Raw genomic sequence first — 19,828 nt, forward strand, 5'->3', positions numbered from 1 at the left:
AAGAGTCTCATGGACTTTCTTGTCTGGGCTGGTTTGGAACTTTGTCTCAGCCACCTGAGTAGCTAGGATTACAGGTATGAACCACTGGCACCTGGCCCTAAGAATGTTTTAAATCAAGTACTATGAATATTTATAGAATGCATGTCTTTTTAAACCATGTTGCAAACACATAATCTTTTTTTTTTTAAAAATACGTAATTGCTCTGCTTTGCTCTTAAATTTCTTGGAATATGTCAGAATTGTTGTTTCCTAAATGATATAGCTAGCAAGTTTCCCCCCAAATGGGGGATAGGGAATAATGTAAGAATGACACAAACCATACAAATTTTGGTTCTGGAAGTTAATTACATAACTGTGACAATTTTAATGATAATTATAGTGGTGCTGAAATGGCAAACAGACTTTTGAATGGCAATTAGACAACGAAAGTACTGACTATGCAACAGAGAGAGCAAGAGGCATTGCTGACCCTGGACTGAAGGGCTCCTCATCAGTAACCTGCCTAACACTAGTGACAATCAACCTGAAGTCTGTCTACTGCTTCTTTACAGCTCCATGTGTACATCTGAAAAAAATTAAAGATTTTCACAAAACCACTAAATTAAGCACAGCATCATTGTTCAGTGAAGAAAATCAACATGTCTAATTACAACCTTAAATAGCAATACAGTAACTGCTATGGTAGGAAATTCTTCAAAGCCAAAAAATTCCAAAATAATTCCATGCTGCCATCTAAAATGTTCTCAATAACTCTAGAATTGCAGCATATTTGGCAGCTATTTTATAAAAATGCAATAAATTGGTAAAATTCTAACCAGATAATTTTTATGACCATCTAAAATCAAGTTTTAAACTTAACTTTAGCAATATATACTGTACATTCAAACGTACAGATTGTAATCTACTTATCTCGAAAAACACTGCAACAAAACTGAACATGAGTGCACACTGGCAAGCCAATCTGCTCTCGCTAATTCTACAGCTGTCATAAGTCAGCTCTGTAAACACACACTCAACGATCAGCACTGCAGAGATCAGCTGCTTTAACAAGTATCATTTTTATGCGCTAAGACTATAGAGACGAATGGGAATTCTTAGAACACTACTCAAAAATAGATTTTTAAAGACGAAGGTCTCAAATCATTCTTCTATATACACGCCAAGTTAGTCTGTCACAGACAAATATTCAATTTATACAATGGAGTTTCTGCGGCATTTACGGTCAGTTTTATATTAAACAAACAGCTATCAAATCTATCTGAGATGGATTGCTCCAATCTGTGAAGGACGGAGTGGTAGTTGGCACAGTTGTTTAAGTGCTCATTGCTGCTTCTCAAAGGCAAAAACCAAGTAAATACCTAAGGAAGAAATAAAAGTTGTGTTTAGTTTCTCATCTCTTGAAGATAAAACAAAACAATTGCAATCTGGTTTATAGCTTGGTGAGAGCTCTTAGGTTCTCAAGTAGCTTTTTTTTTTGGTCAGTCATGGGGCTTGAACTCTGGGCCTGGGCGCTGTCCCTCAGCTCTTCAGCTCAAGGCTAGTGCTCTACCTCTTGGGCCACAGTGCCACTTCTGGTTTGCTCAGGAGATAAGTCTCATGGCCTTTCCTGTCGGGGCTGGCTTAGAACTGTGATCCTCAGATCTCTGCCTCCTGAGTAGTTAGGATTATAGTCGTAAGCCACTGATGCCCACTTCTCAAGTAGCTTTTGAGGAAGAAAAACCAACAATTCAAAAGTTCTGTATTATTTGCTTCATATTTAGGCAGTAAGAGATTGTTAAATGTTTATGTCAAAATGAATACTGCCCATAATGAGAAATCACAGGCCATGGGAAAGTGAATTTATCAGGTCTAATAAATCCCTTAAAACTGTTTAACATAATAAAAACTAAAAGTATAAAAGCAACAAAAACTAAACTAAAAGCATCTTAAGCACTCAAATGTTTTTACCTGGAACAAGTTAGTAGGTAGAAGAATAATTACATTTACAATAAGTACTACTAGCTGTAGCAATCTAAAATTTCTATTTACAAAAACCTACAAACTAATAAGAATATGAGGGGTACATGTAACAGAGAACTATGAAGTAGAAATAGAAGAGACACACATAATATGACATGTTAAAATCCAGCAAATTACCCAAGTGTTGCACTGTAGGGCTTACTAAGGAAGTTGAGTCATCATTTGCCTGTGATATAGTCCAAGGAGAGGGAGGAGAACTGAGCTCCAGGCAAATCTATGTTATATAGTGAATTCAAGACCAGCTTGGGCCACACAGCAAGACCCTGTCCAAACAAATCAAACCAAACCAACCAACCAAACAAAAACAAAAAATATTGGATGTTAGTGATTCATGCTTGTAATCCTAGCTACTCAGAAGACTGAGATATGGAGGACTGTAGGTCCAGATAACCTAGGCAAAATGGTCATTAGACCACATCTCAACCAACAGCTGGCATGGTAGTGAACACCTGTCACCCAGGAGGATAAGAGTGGAAGGACCAAAGTTCAAAGATCAAAGACCAAAGATTAAAGTTAACCTAGGCAAAGTATTTGTGAGACTTCAACTCAACAGAAAAGGCTGGATTCGATGGTGTGTATCTGTCATCTCACCTATGGAAGGAAGCATGAATAGGACTGCACTGTAGACTAGTCCAGGCAAAAACAAAGACTGTATCTCAAATACAGTCAGAACAAAAAGGTCTGGTGGCATGGCTCAAAAATAACAGTGCCTGCCTAGAATGAGTGAAGCCTGAGATCAAACAGAATTCTGAGGGAAAGAAATCAAACAGAGACAGCTCTTTAGTAATAAGAAACATCTACAGATGCTCATCGAAGTTTATGTTGAGCAAGAGTCTAAATAGATTTCCCCTCATCATCACATAGCAAGAAAGATTACATATATATATACAGGAATACAGATTTATTTGTGTATACAAATACAACCTAAAATGTGCCAGAAAAACTCTAAAGCTTTCAAGCATTAATGATACTTTGAAACTGAATCTCTGAAATGCTCACTTAAACAGATGACATACTTACTTGTAGCTTCCCATTCTGACTTACTTAAGGTTCCCTAAAATTAAAAAGAGAATTTTAGATTCAAAATGGAAGTAAACATATGCTTATTTTTCAATAGTGGCTGGAGGTAGCCAAAATCTCCTTACTTCACTGTATGTATGTATGTGTTTTGTGTGTTACATAAATCAATGAGATTTCTTTTTAGTGACATCTTACCATTTTTTTCCCTCCTGCCAAAAAGGTTGAATGTGTATAGTGAAAGTATTAGAGTGAGAGAGAGAGAATGAAGGAGATAGGGAGAGATGGAGAGGAAATGAGAGAAGAGAGGAAGGGGAGAGATGGTATGTATGTATGTAACTATAAAATGCATCTATTTAAAACTTTTACAACAGTAAATAGCACTGGAGGAGGGAGTATTATTTTTGTTTTCCAAAGAAACCACAAAACAAAGTATATATCATAAAAGAAATGAATTAACATAAATGAAACATTTCAACACAGTATGTGCTTTGCACATGCCACTGAGACTCAGCAGCATCAGTTCTAGGTGTCATTTGGAAAGGATGAATATGAACAGTATTCAAAGACATCTGTAGAAATTTGATATGGAACTGTTGTTCTACTGATGATGAAGCTCAGCTAGAGCTCATAATCACTGTGGTATTATCACACTCCTAATTTTTAAAAAGTGTGGCAGTTTTCACACTTTGTACATTCACTTTGCACCCACTTCTGCCTTTAACCTTATGGTAGTCTGAGTTCTGTGTCTGGAACATAGAGTCAGTGGCATTTCTGAGAACAAAGAATCTTGTAAATAAGGGAAACCACGGGACCTGTGTTTCTTTGGGCCTGGCTTACTTAATTTTTTCCAAGTCTTTCCATTTCCTAACAAATGGGGCAATGTCATTTTTTCTGATGGAGGCATAAAATTCCATTGTGTATATATACCTCCCTTATTTACAATAACTATGTATGTCTGAGACAAGCAGAAACTGTCAGATAAATTGATGTTAGGCAAAATGAACCCCAAGATAAGGACTCAAATGGTTTTTCTTTCTTGCTATTGTTTCTAACATATTTATAAGATGATTTTTGTTGTTGTTGTTTTGTATGTCCCTCCCCCACGGTATAACCCGTTTTCACTGTATTTGATGTTGGTATAATTTGGGGAGGGGAAGGGAAAAAACAAAATGTTTAAATAGGGATACAGGTGGACGCATTGCAACAATGAGATGTACAAGACGTTATGTTGAAAAACGAACTTTACAACTTTGGCCCAGGGTGGGGCGGGGGGCAGGGATGGTAAGGGGAAGGAGGAGGCAACAATGCTTGATAAGAAATATACTCATTACCTTGCTTATGTAATTGTAACCCCTCTGTACGGTATTTTCACAATAAAAAAATTAAAAAAAAAAGAATATTGTAATGCAAGCCTATAACCTTCCGTACTCTATTGCCTCAGGTATGACACATTCTGAACTCACTGAAGTAAGTTTATCCCATGTCCCATTCAAAAGCTACCGTAACTTAGGAGGAACAGATTACCATATATTTGATTTGTAATTCAGTATTGTGAACACATGAATTGGTCAGTGAAACCTTCACATAATGTATGATTCCCCGCTCATTCTCTGTAAAATTCTGTTAAACTTACCAAAGGTAATCTTACTTGACTGTTCTTCATGTACTCTGCAGCATGTTTATAGTCATCCGCCTTTTCAGAGGTAAGTTTAGAATTCTCATTTGCAGGATATGGCTGGGGAAACAAATGAAATCCTTAGTTATTACACTGAAATTTGTAAATCAGAATTTGACACAGTAAAGCACTAAAATAAAATACTAAGAATAATCCTGAAATATTAGTTTAGGACTACAGACTATATATTATTTAAAAATATGAATAAAAAAGAGTAAGAGGGAATTTTCTCTTAAAGCACATTCTTGGAAAATTTAAAGCTGAAATAAACTCCATAGTTTAATCACAACCAAGGACCATTAGTAGCAAACCTCTGCATCTTTCTGACTGCTGGTCAAGAGCTTCTTCAGCTATACAGAAGACATTATCAAAAGAGTTAAATATTAACACAATGGCAATTTATCAACATTATCAACTAGAAATAATAAAAATGAAAATGTTAAGCCAAGCATAGGTGGCTCATGCCTATAATCCTAGCTACTTCAGGAGGTTGAGATCTGATGACTGTGGTTCAAAGCCAGCCTATACAGCAAAGTCCCTGACACTCTTATGCCCAAACCCCAGAACAGGCAAAAAAGTTTCTAATTATCTCAACTGGTATTTAACCAATTTAAAATAATATTGCTTTATACTATGAAATAATGTATCTTTTTTTAATACATGCAACTCAAAGCATAATTGTGTGTGTGTGTGTGTGTGTGTGTGTGTGTGTGTGTGTGTGTGTGGATTCCCTCCCTCAGACAGTTCAAGAATTTTAACTTAGGGACGTTTGCTTGGTAGGTTGGTATTCTACTCCTTGAGCCACACCCCCAGCCTAGGCTGGCCTGGAACTTAAGTCTTTCAGAGCTTAGCTCACTGAGTAGGTACAATTATAGGCATGTCTAGATAAATACGGTACCTATAAAGGTTATATATTTTGTATAACTTTTGTCATATAACCACAAACCAGATAGAAAGGAATTAATAAAACCTAGGTCTCTAGAAGGGACTTTTAAGAAAATGATCCATAAACACCTACTTTGCTTTCTTCTTTTTCCTTTCTCTTTAAAAACAATTTAAAGGAAGTCCAGGCATTAAAAATTAAGTTATTGCCGGGTGCCAGTGGCTCATGCCAGTAATCTTAGCTATTCAAGAGGCTGAGATCTGAGGATTATAGTTCAAAGCCAGCCCAGGCAGAGAAGTCCCTGTGAGACTCTTATATCCAACAAACCACTCAAAAACTGGAAGCAGTTCTGTGGCTCAAGTGGTAGAGAGCTAGTCTTGAGTATAAAGAGGCTCAGGAACAGAGCCCAGGCTCTCAGTTCACCCTACAATTAAAAAAAAAAATTAAGCTATTCATTTGCTGTTTAAGAGTACGGGTCAGGCTGGGTATAACACCAGGTGTCTGTAATCCAAGCATTGGGGAGGTGGAATCAAACAGGATCTTGAGTTCTAGGGCTACATAGCAAGACTGTGAATTAAAAATCAAACCCCCAAAAGCCCCACACAAAGTACTGAGCTATTTGGGAATTTCATTTTATATGCATTAATTAATTTTACTTTTTAGCACATCTTAATGCAAGGCATAATATAACACTATTTTTAAAAAATTCTATCTATCCTACAATACTATCACTATGTCATAAAGCTTCAGAACTTTATTCTGAATGGTTTACAGAACATTCTGTCATAAATCTATTTTGTTCTCCAACTTCTCACTGTACAGTTCCACCAGATCATGTGCCTTCCAGTCAGTGTACGCCTTTTCCCCTACTAATCATTTTGAAAGACCATATCAAAGTTACAAAAGTGACCCCCTCCTCCCAAAAAAGCTTACTAAAATGAATATATGCTAGGATCTCCTCTCAAAGGAGCTACTTTTCCAGAACTTTTCCCAGAGTAAATTCACTGGTAAAAACAGCAAGTGGGTGTCAGGCTGTGGTGTGTACAGTTCCTTGGCAGACCACATCTTTCCATTCTTTCTTCCTCTACTGCACACTCTAGGAAAGCTGCAAGTCTGGGCAAGCTGAAGGCTGATGCTTCAGGAAATGACTTTTTAATGGTAAATATCAGGTAGATCCACTTGAATCTCTGAACTATAGTGCAGCATCTTGACTGCTCTAATTTCTGGTCTCAACGTCCCTCCAAATCATCCTCCCTAATGCTACTCAAGAGGCATCATGTCCTCTCCTGCTCCACACATCCTTCAGGAAGTGACTTGGTCATGAAGTAGGGGAAAATTTTGTTTTTAGTCTTTCTGAACTATTGCTGTTACTGCTGTGTCTAAGACCTAGTCATGGGTTCATGTCCCTAACAGCAGGGTGGAGAATGGGGACTGGGTAGAAAAGCAGTGCGCTAAAGAAATACAAATTACTATCAGCTCCTCAAACATTCCCACTCTCTCCTGCCCTTTTGTGTATTATTACACTTTGCTTTTTCTTAACCACTGCTGCTATTCTCAATGTCTCTTTATCTATTGAAGATCTTTCTTCTCTCCTATCTCATTATCTGAAGTACATTTTAAGATAAATGACAATTGAATTCACTGCCTATATGCTAAGGAAAATATAAATGAGTGCTCATTGTGGAAGCAAAGCCCCATGAAGAAAGGCATGTGCTAAAGGTGTGCCAGCCTAGGAAACTAATAAACACACATTTTCAAGTTTTCTCTCCCTAAAAACAAGCAAAATAAGCTCCTATTCTTAATACAAAGCAAATGTAAAGAATCCTAAGTAATAGAAAATACAATGATTATGGGTGTCAAAAGACAAGTTAGGATTTAAAGATCTTCCTACTCATGGAGGAGTGGGTGTATATGTAACCTTCTGGACTGCCAATACAAAAATAGAAGAAAATCTAAATTAACAGCTATGTAACCTTAAACCCTTCACTTATCCTCTCTGAGCCTAAGACTTCCTAGTTAAAAACTGTGAAAACTTTACTTTCTTCATGAGATTAATTATGAGGATAAGACAGTAAGCCTAAAGTACTTAAAAGAATAAATATATTAAACTGAATTATCTATAGTTTAATGTCCATTTGGTGACTACGTTCTGCTGACATGTGATTCTTATCAATAGCAAACATGTTCACTGAGTATTTTATACCTGTTTAATAAAACAATGTTTGATAGAGATAAAAAGGAAAGCAACTGATGGCTGTAGGTTCAAAGTTGCACAGACTCCTTGAACTGTTGTATGAGAAAAAGTACCTGGGTCCAGGCAGTAAAGTGAGTCTTAGTTTTAGCACATTCTAAAAGATAAAGTCTTGCTAGACAGTCATCAAAGAACACAATTGTGCATGGGAGGAGCTGTCTTGGACTACTGAAATAATCACAGGACACTCTTATAAAGAAGCAGTTCATATCTAAAGGTTTTTTTTTCCTTCTGGGGGACATTTACTCATGTCTGTCACAACTGGGACACTGCTGGCAAACATCTAGATGGTAAAGGCCAGGAATGCTACAGTAAACTCTACAGGGCACACAATAACATCTTTTCAGTCCATCATGTCAACAGTGCTGAAGGAGAAACTGTTTGAATTTGATAAGAGCATCACTCATTCATTCACCAAGTACTTACTGAACACCCACCATAGAAAGCTTCTGTATTAATTTGTCTGGGAGCTAAAGTCCTGAACAGTTGTAATTCCTGTGTAATATCCCTACCTATTTATGCCTATATAGCCTTGAAAGGATCTTAAAAACAAGTTCAACACAACTTGGAATTTTTATAGCCTTTCTGGATTCTTACCTCTAGGGCCTGCATTCGCTTCAATAGCATTTTATTTTCATTGTTCTTAATTTTTTCTTCATAGAACTCCAGAAATGTTTTCTTGTAGACTAGTTTCATGTTATATTTCTTTGCCATTCTGTCCAAAACAGATTAATGAAAAGGATTCCAAATATTTGTAATTCCTCAACAGCTTCTTTTTGTACTACCACAATGACATAGTCATAAGAAAACTTGGAAAAAGACAGATTAAGTGAAGTAAGCCAGACCCAAAGAAACATAGGCTGCCGGGTTTCCCTCATTTGTAATAATTAGTATATGTTGGAAGTGGCGCTGTGGCTCAAGTGGTAGAGCGCTTACCTTGAGCTGAAGAGCTCAGGGACAGTGCCCAGGCCTAGAGTTCAAGACCCACAACCAACAAAAATAAATAAATAAAGTTAGTATATGTCCATCATAGTCTTAGCAGCAGCTTACAATAGCTCAATAGCTATGTATATATGACAATATAAAATGATGCTAATCAAAATGAACTCCATAATCTGGAAATAAGAGGGTTTGTTTTTTTTTAATGTACTGCATGAAGTTATTTCTTTTTCTTCTCCTCCCCTTTGGTTTATCCTATTGTCACTACTTTTAATCTGGTACCCTGTGTCTTGTATATAGGGGAATGAAAGGGGAACAAAGTAGTGAGACAAAGGGCAAAGGGTCAACCAATGCAACAACAATATTCACAAGACATTTTGTTGGAAATAAACTTTACAACTTGGGGGGGAGGGCGCGTTGGGGGGAGGGAGAATGGGAGCAAATCAGGGAAGAGGTAACAATATTTGACAAGAAATGTACTCATTACTGTAATCCCTCTGTATATCACCTTTACAACAAAATTAAATTAAAAAAAAAAGAAAGCTAGTACTCTCTCCCTAAGTTCACAACAGTGTAATACTAACTTAAAGGAGGAACTTAGTTACTGTGCCCACATAAAATAAGCTTCTAAATGCCTGTAGATAGCGGAGAAATGTGATAGCCTCAGGGGCTGAAGGATGGAGAGAAGTTTTAGGGAGTATTTTTTTTGCCCATTCTATTTTACTTATTTGACCCGCTCCCTCCAAACCTAGCTGCATTAAAAACAGCTGCTTTCTTCTTTTATTTATTAATACTACTGGGGATCAACTTCAAGGACTCATGCGTGCTATGCAAGTGCTTGCTTGAGCTATTTGTCCTGTGTCTCCAAGCCCTTCTTAGTTTGTGTTGTTTGGGTTTTGGTTTTTTTTTAAGATAGGGATTTGGTATCTTTGCCTGGGGAAGACTTGAACTTTGTTGATCCTCCTGTCTCATCACCAGGTAGCGGGGACTATAGGAGTACAATGTCTAGCCCAACACTTTGTAAAAAAGTTTATTCTACTTCCTGGATTCCATCCTCTAGCAAAGATATATACTATTAATTTTTACTATATATCTCAAACTACTTCTTTGTAGTTTTAGAATTCTTTTTTTTTTTTAGCCAAACTTCTAGATGTTAAAGGTTTTGAAGAATTGGCTCCAAGGCTCTACTCACTCCTCCCTTGTGCCTAAAGCTATCTAGAACATGGCTCTTGGGACATCAACACTGCTCATAGAAATCCTCCCCCTTGGAGGTGTCACAGACATTCTCTTAATTTCTCAAATATAAGACTGAACCTCACAAGATTATTTTTCTGACAATAAAATCTTCTCTTTTCCCTACACCTAATGTGGTCAATGTACCACTAAGTTCTCTGTACTTTATAACTTCAAATAGGTCCACCTTTCCTCCTCCATTTGCTACCACTGAGACCAACAACCATCAGAGTAATGGCCTCTATTTGAGTTGACTTTGTACTCTTCTCTCTAGCAGGAAGAATAAGCCTGATTATTGCCTTCAATTTTCTCCATGGCTACAGTATGCCGTAATACTTAGGAAGTAAGGTGCACAGGAGATGTACATCCCTGAATCAGGATTTTAACTGCTCTATGAAACACAAGCAATTTCAAAGTCATACTGAATTGTAAACAACTATCTCTATGAAAAGGAGAACCTTCAGCTAATGAAAACTCCTTTTATATATTACCAAATTCACTAGCATTTACATCAAGTTTTTGCTATGCATAAGGTCAGGTAACTTTTGCTATGACTGAAGGTGACCGGCTTCTTTTCTTACCCACAGGATAATGTATTCTAGGAATGGACAAAAAAAAAAACCCAGAACTATAAAACTTAGGCTGTAAGAGTTGTACTGTCCCAAACCTGGATATAAGATTACCACTTAACAAGTCACACTTTTTCTTGGTCCCCACTAAAATGTGGTGAGTAGTGGTATTAATAAAAGGATAGTAATAAAGTAAAACATTCTTACTCAGTTAGCAGTGGAAAATAGACCAAGAATTCAGGAACATCCACTACACCTTCCAAGTTGAAGTCATATTTGCATCCAAATAAAGGATAATCTCCTTTCTTCTGAAACTTCACAGTATATATTTCATTTCCAAATGATTCTGTTTCTGAAGCTTCAAGGCGTCTTCTACCAGGGTTATCCCACAACCAAATATAAAGATTAGCATACTTTTTTCAGTCATATTAAACATGTGAAAAACTACATGGTACATGGTACCATTTTAAAAGATAGTGGTTAGATTTTTAATTGCACTCAAGCTACTTTACTCAAGAAGTTGAGATCTGAAGATTAAGTATGAAGCCAGCCTGGGCAATAAGTCTTGTGAGAGTCTTATTTCCAATTAACAAGCAAAAAACCATAAGTAAAATTGTAAATAAGTAGTAGAATGCTAACCTTGAGCAAAAAAGCTCTGAAGAACAATACCCAGTCCCCAGGACCAGCACATAAATAAATAAATTAGTAGTCATGTACTGAAAGACCATGACTGTCTCTCATATGTAAATCAGGCTTGAAGGTACCACTTACTGCAGCCTTCATTTTTGGATTGGCAGTTTGCTTATCATGATAGACTCTAGCTTAGTTAAATTTAGCCTCCAACTTATACATAGAAAAATTTTGTTTTTATGAGCTTATCTGTGAATTAGTTCATCCTGGAGTAAATTACTCAAATATACAACTAAAGTGCTCAGCATGTGTGAGACTAAATGTCCTATTTATAAACTCAATTTGTGACAGACATTGACTATTTCACTCAATGGCTTACTCACTGGTTTGCTTAATACTCAGTGTTTTGCAAACTATAAAACCTTTAAAAGTACTCACATCAGTTCAAGGCTATTGGGAGTGGTGCCAATGAAATAGCCTCCAGGGCTCAGCCTCTCACAAGCATTTCTGAGCATCGTGTCCGCCTGGTCAGCGGACTCAAAGGAGTAATGACAAGCAAACTGACAACTGCAGATGTCAAAGGATGTTTCTGGATCACGAAATTTGTCAGCCAAAAGTTCCTGCAACAAACATGAATTGAATAATATTTTGAGATGTTTTACTATAATTTAGGGTTCTTAAAGTAAGAGTCAGCTTCCTCTGCTGTCAACCAACTGTTTTCAACAGTCTTCCTCTTTTCTCTCGATATAAAGCTTAAAAGACTATTGTGATTTCAAATAATTTGATTCCCATTTTCATAGTAATTTAAAACCTAGGCTCTACAGTAATTTTTTTAAATATATCAATCAATATGACATTTCAAGTTGATCTTTTCCTTGGGCTTTACTTCAAAGCTAAAGTGTCATTTGACAATAACTTGTATATAGAAACAAAAGCAAAAACAAAAAAAAAAAAACCCTGGCCTTTAGTATCTTTAAGAAATGCAAGTATTGATAAAGTTTAAAGTGTTTCCAATTTTTTAGCAAGATACTACCACATTTCTTCTGACTTTCAAAACTGCCAACAAGTTATTAAAAGTATCTATAACAAGTTAAAAATGTTCACTTCAGGTATAGTGACTTCAATTCACAATAGTTAAGAAATTTATTAGTTGGAAAGTGGAAAAAAGCAAAGGATATGTAATGGTGTGAAACTAACACACAGTGAGGAAAGCACACTGGTAAGCTCAGTTTTATTTCAAAATGAAATCAGCCCTTCAGATCTTAAGGTTCTGTATCAGTAGATTCAACTAACTATAAAATGAAAATAAAAATTTTAAAAAGACAATGCTGCTGTATAGACATTTTTCTTGTCATTATCCCCTAAACATTATATTAAAACTCTGATTTATATAGCACTTTCATTGTAGTTGGTATTATCAGCCATCTAGAGGTTTATAAATGCTATCCATATGGGATCTTTGCAAATGTGGGTTTCCTGGAACCAATTTCCTTGCAAACTGTGAATTAACTACATGGGGAAATAAATCCTGTTCAAACCAAAAGGCAACAGAGTGATCTGAAAAACTCTATGAGAAGTAAAAAATTCTCAGCCAGGCATCAATAGCTAATGACTAATCCTAGCCTTTTAGAAGGCAGAGATGAGGGAATCATCACTGAAGGCTAGCTAGCCTAGGCAAAAAGTTAAAAAGAGCCCATCTCAACCTTTCATCTTAGATACAAGAGGAGCAAACATTTGGGAGGACTGCAATTCTAGGCCAGTCTAGGCAAAAGAATTCAAGAGAACGGGCTGGGAAGTTGGCTGAATGATAGAGTGCTTGCCTCGTATGCATGAGGCCCTGGGTTTGATTCCTCAGCACCACATAAGCAGAAAAAAAGCTGAAGTGGCACTGTGGCTCAAGTAGTAGCCTTGAGCTGAGGGATAGCACCCAGGCTCAGAGTTCAGCCCCCATGACCAACAAAAATAAATAAATAAAAGAAAAAAAATATATATATATAAAGTTCAAGAGAACTTATCTCAACAGAAACAGAAAGGCATAGTGGCATCGGGTAGGGTTGGATGATGAAAGGTATAATGGTACATACCTATCACCAACCTATAAAGGAAGTATAAATCAAAGGATAATGGTTCAGGTTGGCTCAGCAAAAATCAAAACTCTATCTCAAAAATAACCAAGGCATAGGGTTTAAAAGTGTGGCTCAAGCGAACCTGCTAAATGAGCAAGAAGCCCTGAGTTCAAGCCTCATTAATGAAAAAGGGGGGGGGAGGTAAGATATTAATTTATGATAGTATCTACTTTAAATGGAAAATGTGTTTACTAAGACTTTTGTTTTCTTTGTGTTACTGGGCTTTAAACTCAGGGCCCCATTTGAGCTATCCTCGCAATTTTTTTCAGGTAGGGTCTCATGCTTTGGCCTGGGACTAGACTAGAACTGCCATTCTCCTACTTCTGCCTCCCACACAGTTAAACTTATAGGCATGTATTACTACACCTGCTTATTTGTTGAGACAAACTTTTAAACTACAATCCTCCCATTTTTCTACCTTCTGTATAAAATGTGTGAGCTAACAAACTTGGCCTATCCTAAGATTTTTATTGTTTCAAAGCACATTGTGTGTGTGAAAGAAAGAGAGAGAGAGAGAAGAGAGACAGAGACAGAGACAAAAGCAGAAAGAGTGAGAGTATATTCTGGGGGGCTGGAACTCAGGGCCTGGGTACTGTCCCTGAGCTCTTTTGCTCATGGCTAGTGCTCTACCACTTTGAGTCACAGGTCTATTTCCAGCTTTTTTTTTTTTTTTTTGTCAGTTATAGGGCTTGAACACAAGAGCTTGGGCACTATCCTTGAGCTCTTTTGCTCAAGGTTTGTGTGCTCTACCACTCTGAGCCACAGCTCTACTTCTAGTTTTCTGGTGGTTAATTGGAGATTGTCTCAGGGACTTTCTAATGGGCTGGCTTTGAACTGGGACCCTCAGATCTCAGCCTCCTGAGTAGCTAGGATTATAGGCGTAAGCCACCAGCGGCTGACAATTTCCAGCTTTTTTTTTTTGGTGGTTAATTGGAGATAAGAGTCTCAGGGATTTTCCTGGCCAGGATGGCTGAAAACATCGATCCTCAGATCTTAGCCTCCTGAGCAACTAGGAATGCAATTATAAGCTATGGGTGCCCAGCTCCAAAGCATATTTTATTTATTTATTTATTTTTGGGTCCGGTAGTGGGGCCTGAACTCTGGGCCTGGGCGCTGTCCCTCAGCTCTTCAGCTCAAGGCTAGCACTCTACCACTTGAGCCACAGTGCCACTTCCGGCTTTTTTCATTTTTGCTTATGTGGTGCTGAGGAATCGAACCCAGGGCCTAAGGCATGCAAGGCAAGCACTCTACCACTGAGCCACCTTCCCAGCCCCAAAGCATATTTTAATAAATAAGCTGATTTAAAATAAAAAATGGAGTATAGCTTGATGGAGGAATACTTGCCTACTCAGTCCAATGTTGGATCCCTTGCACCATAAAAACAAAACAAACCATAAAACTAAAACAACCAGGTACCTTTGAACAGTCAGCAGTTATAAATTCTGCATTAAAAATGTATTCATTATCTCGACGACATTTCATGTCCTCATACCGCTGCTGACATTGCTTGACAGAAATGTCTGCAATATCTGGAAGAGATGAAGGGTGTTAATAACAATCAACACAGATGGCAAAAACCAAGACAGCGATCTTAACCAAAAGATTGGCATTAAAATTTACTGTGAGCAAAAAGTTACACTTATTTTAAAACTAAAGTGTTTTTCCTTTATTGCAGTGCAATTGCTTTATTAAATTTCTAAAGGAATTAGCTTTCTCTTTTTCTAAATAGAGAAGCTTTCTAAATAGGTACTGAAACCTTAAAGTTTCAGTATAATTCTTAAGTGCTTATTCCAAGTTAAAAGCAGAAAGGGTTGATTCCAATTTGAATCCAACACTACATATATAGATATATAGATAAATAGAAATAGATATAGATATATAAGTCCACTTTTGAAAAGTTCAAGTTTCTTCTTTCAAAATAAAGTTTTTGCCTTCCTTCTGTTTGGAGACTTGCGTAAGTAGCACAAAAGTAGGCAACTGATCATGAATAGAACAAAGCAGCATCAAAGGGTATGGGAGACACATTAAAATATTCTCTACCACTATAACGTAGAGGAAAAAGGCCAGTTTCCTTTGAAAATGTCCTTGACACAGAAGTAAAAGATAATTTTATTAACTCTTGGTTCATGAATATATCCTATTTCTACTCCATAGCCAAGTGTGACTATTGTATTGTATTCTAAGCTTTGAGCTGATTTAACAGAATGACTGACAACTATGGTTATTCACACCTGAGTATCTGAAACAAATTTTCTTGAAAATCAATAGTATCACTTCAAGGAAAACAATGGATAATTTTGTTGTCAAAGATATAATTTGACTTTTGAGTGAAAAATTGCAATTGGAAAAACTTCTACTAACCACCGGATGGATGTTTCTTAAGACTTTTCTGTTATTAAAACATACAGAAAATAGTATATAGTATATAAACAGTATATTTATATAGTATATAGAATATAAATATAACAAAATATAAATTATATAGTACATAGCATACAAATAGTATATTGCAAATATTACAAAAACATTTGAAAAGTACAAAATGAACTAATGGATTTTAATGAAACAAATTAAGAAAGTTTGTCACCAAGTCTTTAAATTCTCTATTATAAACAACCTTGAAGGAACTACCACTTGTCAATTTTTGATGTGAAATCAAAGATCAATACTCAAAATTAACTGAAGACATTAATTTAGCAACTACATATTAAATATCAATATAGCTGAGAATATTCCTGTTCCTATTGTTCTAGACTTTATGAAGTGCTAGCAAAAATATAAAGGAAAATATCATCATCCACATAATTAAAACATCTTCTAAATTCTCAGCTTTAATTTTTAATAGGGTTAGCATCAAATGTATTCTAGTGTCTTTAACACTTACAGGGCTTCTTAAACAAAAACAACAGAACTGTTGACTAATGTAGTAGTGCTTTGGAGGTAAAGCTGTTGCACTCCCTCTAAACATCAGAAAGAAACTATGTCAGCTGCTCCCACTTAAAAGACTGATCATTGCATTCGGGTGCTTGAATCATTCGGTCACAAAGTTCCCCTCAACTTTTCACTTATGCTTCAGTATTATTTCTTTACCCTGAAATCCTATTCATGATGGAGGTAAGACAAATGTTGCACTGTCTCCTCTCAACCTAAAAGTTTCAAATCACTCACACCTCCAATAGTGAACAATGAAGTTTTTCCTTTGTTTGAGGCATCTAATCACTATTCATTTTGATGTATGAATTTCCTACCTGGCCTAGTATTTGGAAGTCTGTCCTTTAGACATGATTTGTGTCATCTTTGATAACCTCCTTCCTTGTGTGAAGGCCAAACCATCTGGAAAGTCTTAGAGCTAATTTTTTAAAAATACCCACTTAACACACAGACCCAGCAGAAAACAAGATACTTTAGCAACAGGATAATTTCCCTCTCATCTGACTGATCACAAATAATTCTTTTCTATGCCAATATTTATCTTACCAGCACAAATTAGCTTGTTGATTCTTCCCTTTCTCCACTTGAGCAAATCTCCACCTTTACCACATCCCAGGTCCAAAACAGTGATATTCCGGGTTTTTTTCTGCCGTACCTTTTCTAGAAATTCCCCTAAAAAAAAAAAAATCTGTCATAATGTTTTCTCTTTATTTTTACTAAAATATAAATTGTTACTATTGGTAACATGTAATGTAGACTAATATATATCCATTTATGTAGTTTGTAACAATATTGCAAAATACAACCCAGAGTCAGTTAACTTGATTCTCTATCATTAAGTTTTACAAGGATAGCATTTTGAAAGCCATTTGCAGAATTTGAGTCAACATTAAGTTGTAGAAAACATTAAGTAGCATTTGTGAGAGAAAGACTTCTTTGGTAGCTTGCTCTTTTCATAGCTAGGTGTTTAACTTCCTATATACTTAAGTAAACTAAAGTAGCCACAGAATGCTTGATTATCAAAAGTCTAGCCACATTTACCAACAGAAATTTAAGGACCAGCAAAAAAAATACTACCCATTTAGTTTTACTATCAGAATTCCTTTTTTTTTTTTACTACCAGAATTCCTAAAACCCAATTTACCATATTGAACTAATTAACAAAAATCACCACATATCAATAATCAAAAAGTTTAAACAGCACCCAAAAGCTCATTTATATATACATATCTGCATATGTATACGTACATATATATTATATTCACACATACATATATGGGATTTTTTTCTTTTGGGGAGTTTTGCCATGTAGCTCAGGCTAACCTTGAATGTGTGCCTTCTCCCTTAACTTAATTGGGATTACAGGTGGGAATCACCATGCCTGGCTAAAGGCTTACTAATGTCCTAAAGACAAACGAAGTATTCAGTAATTCTAGAACTTGATACAATGAATCCTGGATTGTATCTACTTTCCCTGTTAGAGTCTAACAATATGTAGTTCATGTGTACACTGTATAGATGACTAATTCTACACAAATACTTCTATAGGATCTGACAATAACTTTCAACAGAAGCACAATTATTCCACATTTAAGGTCATGTCATGCTATGAACAATAGCATAACAAATTGAAACAGTACAAATCCAATTATAAATCTTTTATTTCTAATGTGACTATTATTATATTTATAATGACTATTAGCAATAATTATATTCTGTTCAAGGAAGTCTTTATCACATTCAAGAATTGTACTCATCTATTACTAAACTGTAAGCACCAAGATAAAAGGAAAAATAAATAAGAATGTGCTGAGGAGAGAAAGGAACAAGACAGTGAAAGTTTAGCACAGATCATAATGATTAAAGTAGGACCAGAAAGAAAGATGCACAGCAAATCACTCAGAGAGTTACAACAACTTAAAAAGAAACTAATACTGAAAGGATGAGAAAAAATGTCCCATATCTGACTTATATTTTGTTACAAATACCTTTTGGAAAATTACTAGGTTAACATTATAACTAGTTAAAAAAAGTATTTATGTTTAGCATTTCATTCTTTATAGTATTTTTTTTTAAAGGCATTCTCACTAGGTGCTGGTGGCTCACACCTGTAATCCTAGCTACTCAGGAGGTTGAGATCTGAGGATCTCAGGTGGAGGCCAGCCCAGGCAGCAAAGTCATGAGACTCTTATCTCCAGTTAACCACCAACAAGCTAGAAGTGAAGCTGTGGCTCAATTGGTAGAGAACTAGCCTTGAGCAAAAAAAGCCCAGAGATAAGTACCCAGTACAAAAAAATGCATTCTCAATTTTGCTTAGACTGGCTCAAAAAAAAAAATCCTTTATCAAAATCTTCAAAGCAAACAAATTTTTAAAAATCCTCTAAACAAGTATATTTCTTTATGCATTAGATTTTCAAAGCAATAAATTTGAAATCACACTTTAGTCCATTTCCACTTTAATTTCAAAGATGAATATCTACTGATAAAACACTGGTTCCCCCACAAATGAACATCTTTATCAATCTTAAAAAATAAAGATTATTTCTTTCATACAAGAATGGCAAGTTTATTGGACTAAAGATGCCAAAAAATCATGACTTTCTTGTTGACTTAATGAAACCTCAATGTTTAATCCAGAAACATGCCATTGATCCAAAACTAAAAGGAAGCCATTAATAGTATGAATGCCATTTTAATCCTACCGCCTTCTAAATGCCTACTAACTTACATCACTTGAATACCTGTTAATACCCTATTCTGTCTACCATAAAGTAAATCTTACAAGTATTTACCTCAAGGGCCTAGTTTTGGATCCAGCTTTATGAAGATCCAGCCTTAGAAATGTATTAAAAGTAATAGACCTGGGCTGGGAAGATGGCTCAGTGGTAGTGCTTGCCTTTCATGCATGAGGCCCTGGGTTCAATTCCTCAACACCACATATGCAGAAAAAGCCGGAAATGGTGCTATGGTTCAAGTGGTAGAGCGCTAGCCTTGAGCTGAAGAGCTGAAGGACAGAGCCCAGGCCTAGAGTTCAGTCCCTATGACTGACAAAAAAGTAATAGACTTAATAGATTCCATGGTCTGATATATGTTAATATTTGGGAAGAAAAAAAAGAGAGAACAAGTGAGCAAGCTAGACTGGAGATGTAGCTTAGTGTTAGAGCATCTCTGACTCTTGAAAGACCCTCGTTTCAACCCCTAGTATCAAAAATAGTAATTATTAATAATAACTTATATTTAAAAAACTGCAAATGAAAAGGCAAAGACCAATCATACCAATAAGAACGCTTTTAATCCAATTATTGAAGTTTCGTAGGTAAAAAATACGACTTTGACTACGCTTCTCCAAACCAACTTCCTGAAGTTCATTGTAGTGGGCAGCCACAGCTGAGCTGTGTCCTTCATCCAGGCTCTGAAAGAACAACAAAAAAGATTTAAGATTAGAACCTAGTGAAAAGGTCTGGGAAGGTGGCTCAGTGGTAGAGCACTTGCCTTGCATGCATGAGGCCCTGGGTTCGATTCCTTAGCACCACATAAGCAAAAAAAAAAAAA

At 36.2% G+C, this 19,828-nt stretch overlaps 1 protein-coding gene across 1 annotated transcript in view; it reads right to left on the reverse strand.

Moving 5' to 3' along the window:
• Nucleotides 1–340: 340 nt before the first annotated feature.
• Rnmt (RNA (guanine-7-) methyltransferase) overlaps nt 341–19,828 on the reverse strand; it is a 24,422-nt gene continuing 4,934 nt past the window's right edge. Inside the window, exons 2-10 of the mRNA XM_013027141.1 lie at nt 19,553–19,688; nt 16,823–16,948; nt 14,762–14,874; nt 11,658–11,839; nt 10,797–10,961; nt 8,446–8,563; nt 4,673–4,774; nt 3,040–3,073; nt 341–1,358 (exon numbers count right to left, since the gene is read on the reverse strand). Coding sequence (XP_012882595.1) covers nt 1,321–1,358; nt 3,040–3,073; nt 4,673–4,774; nt 8,446–8,563; nt 10,797–10,961; nt 11,658–11,839; nt 14,762–14,874; nt 16,823–16,948; nt 19,553–19,688 — 1,014 coding nt within the window. The 3' untranslated portion in view covers nt 341–1,320. The remainder of the gene's footprint in view (nt 1,359–3,039; nt 3,074–4,672; nt 4,775–8,445; nt 8,564–10,796; nt 10,962–11,657; nt 11,840–14,761; nt 14,875–16,822; nt 16,949–19,552; nt 19,689–19,828) is intronic.

Source organism: Dipodomys ordii, unplaced genomic scaffold (assembly GCF_000151885.1).
Source record: "Dipodomys ordii isolate 6190 unplaced genomic scaffold, Dord_2.0 Scaffold100, whole genome shotgun sequence".
In the NCBI taxonomy this organism is placed as follows: domain Eukaryota; kingdom Metazoa; phylum Chordata; class Mammalia; order Rodentia; family Heteromyidae; genus Dipodomys; species Dipodomys ordii.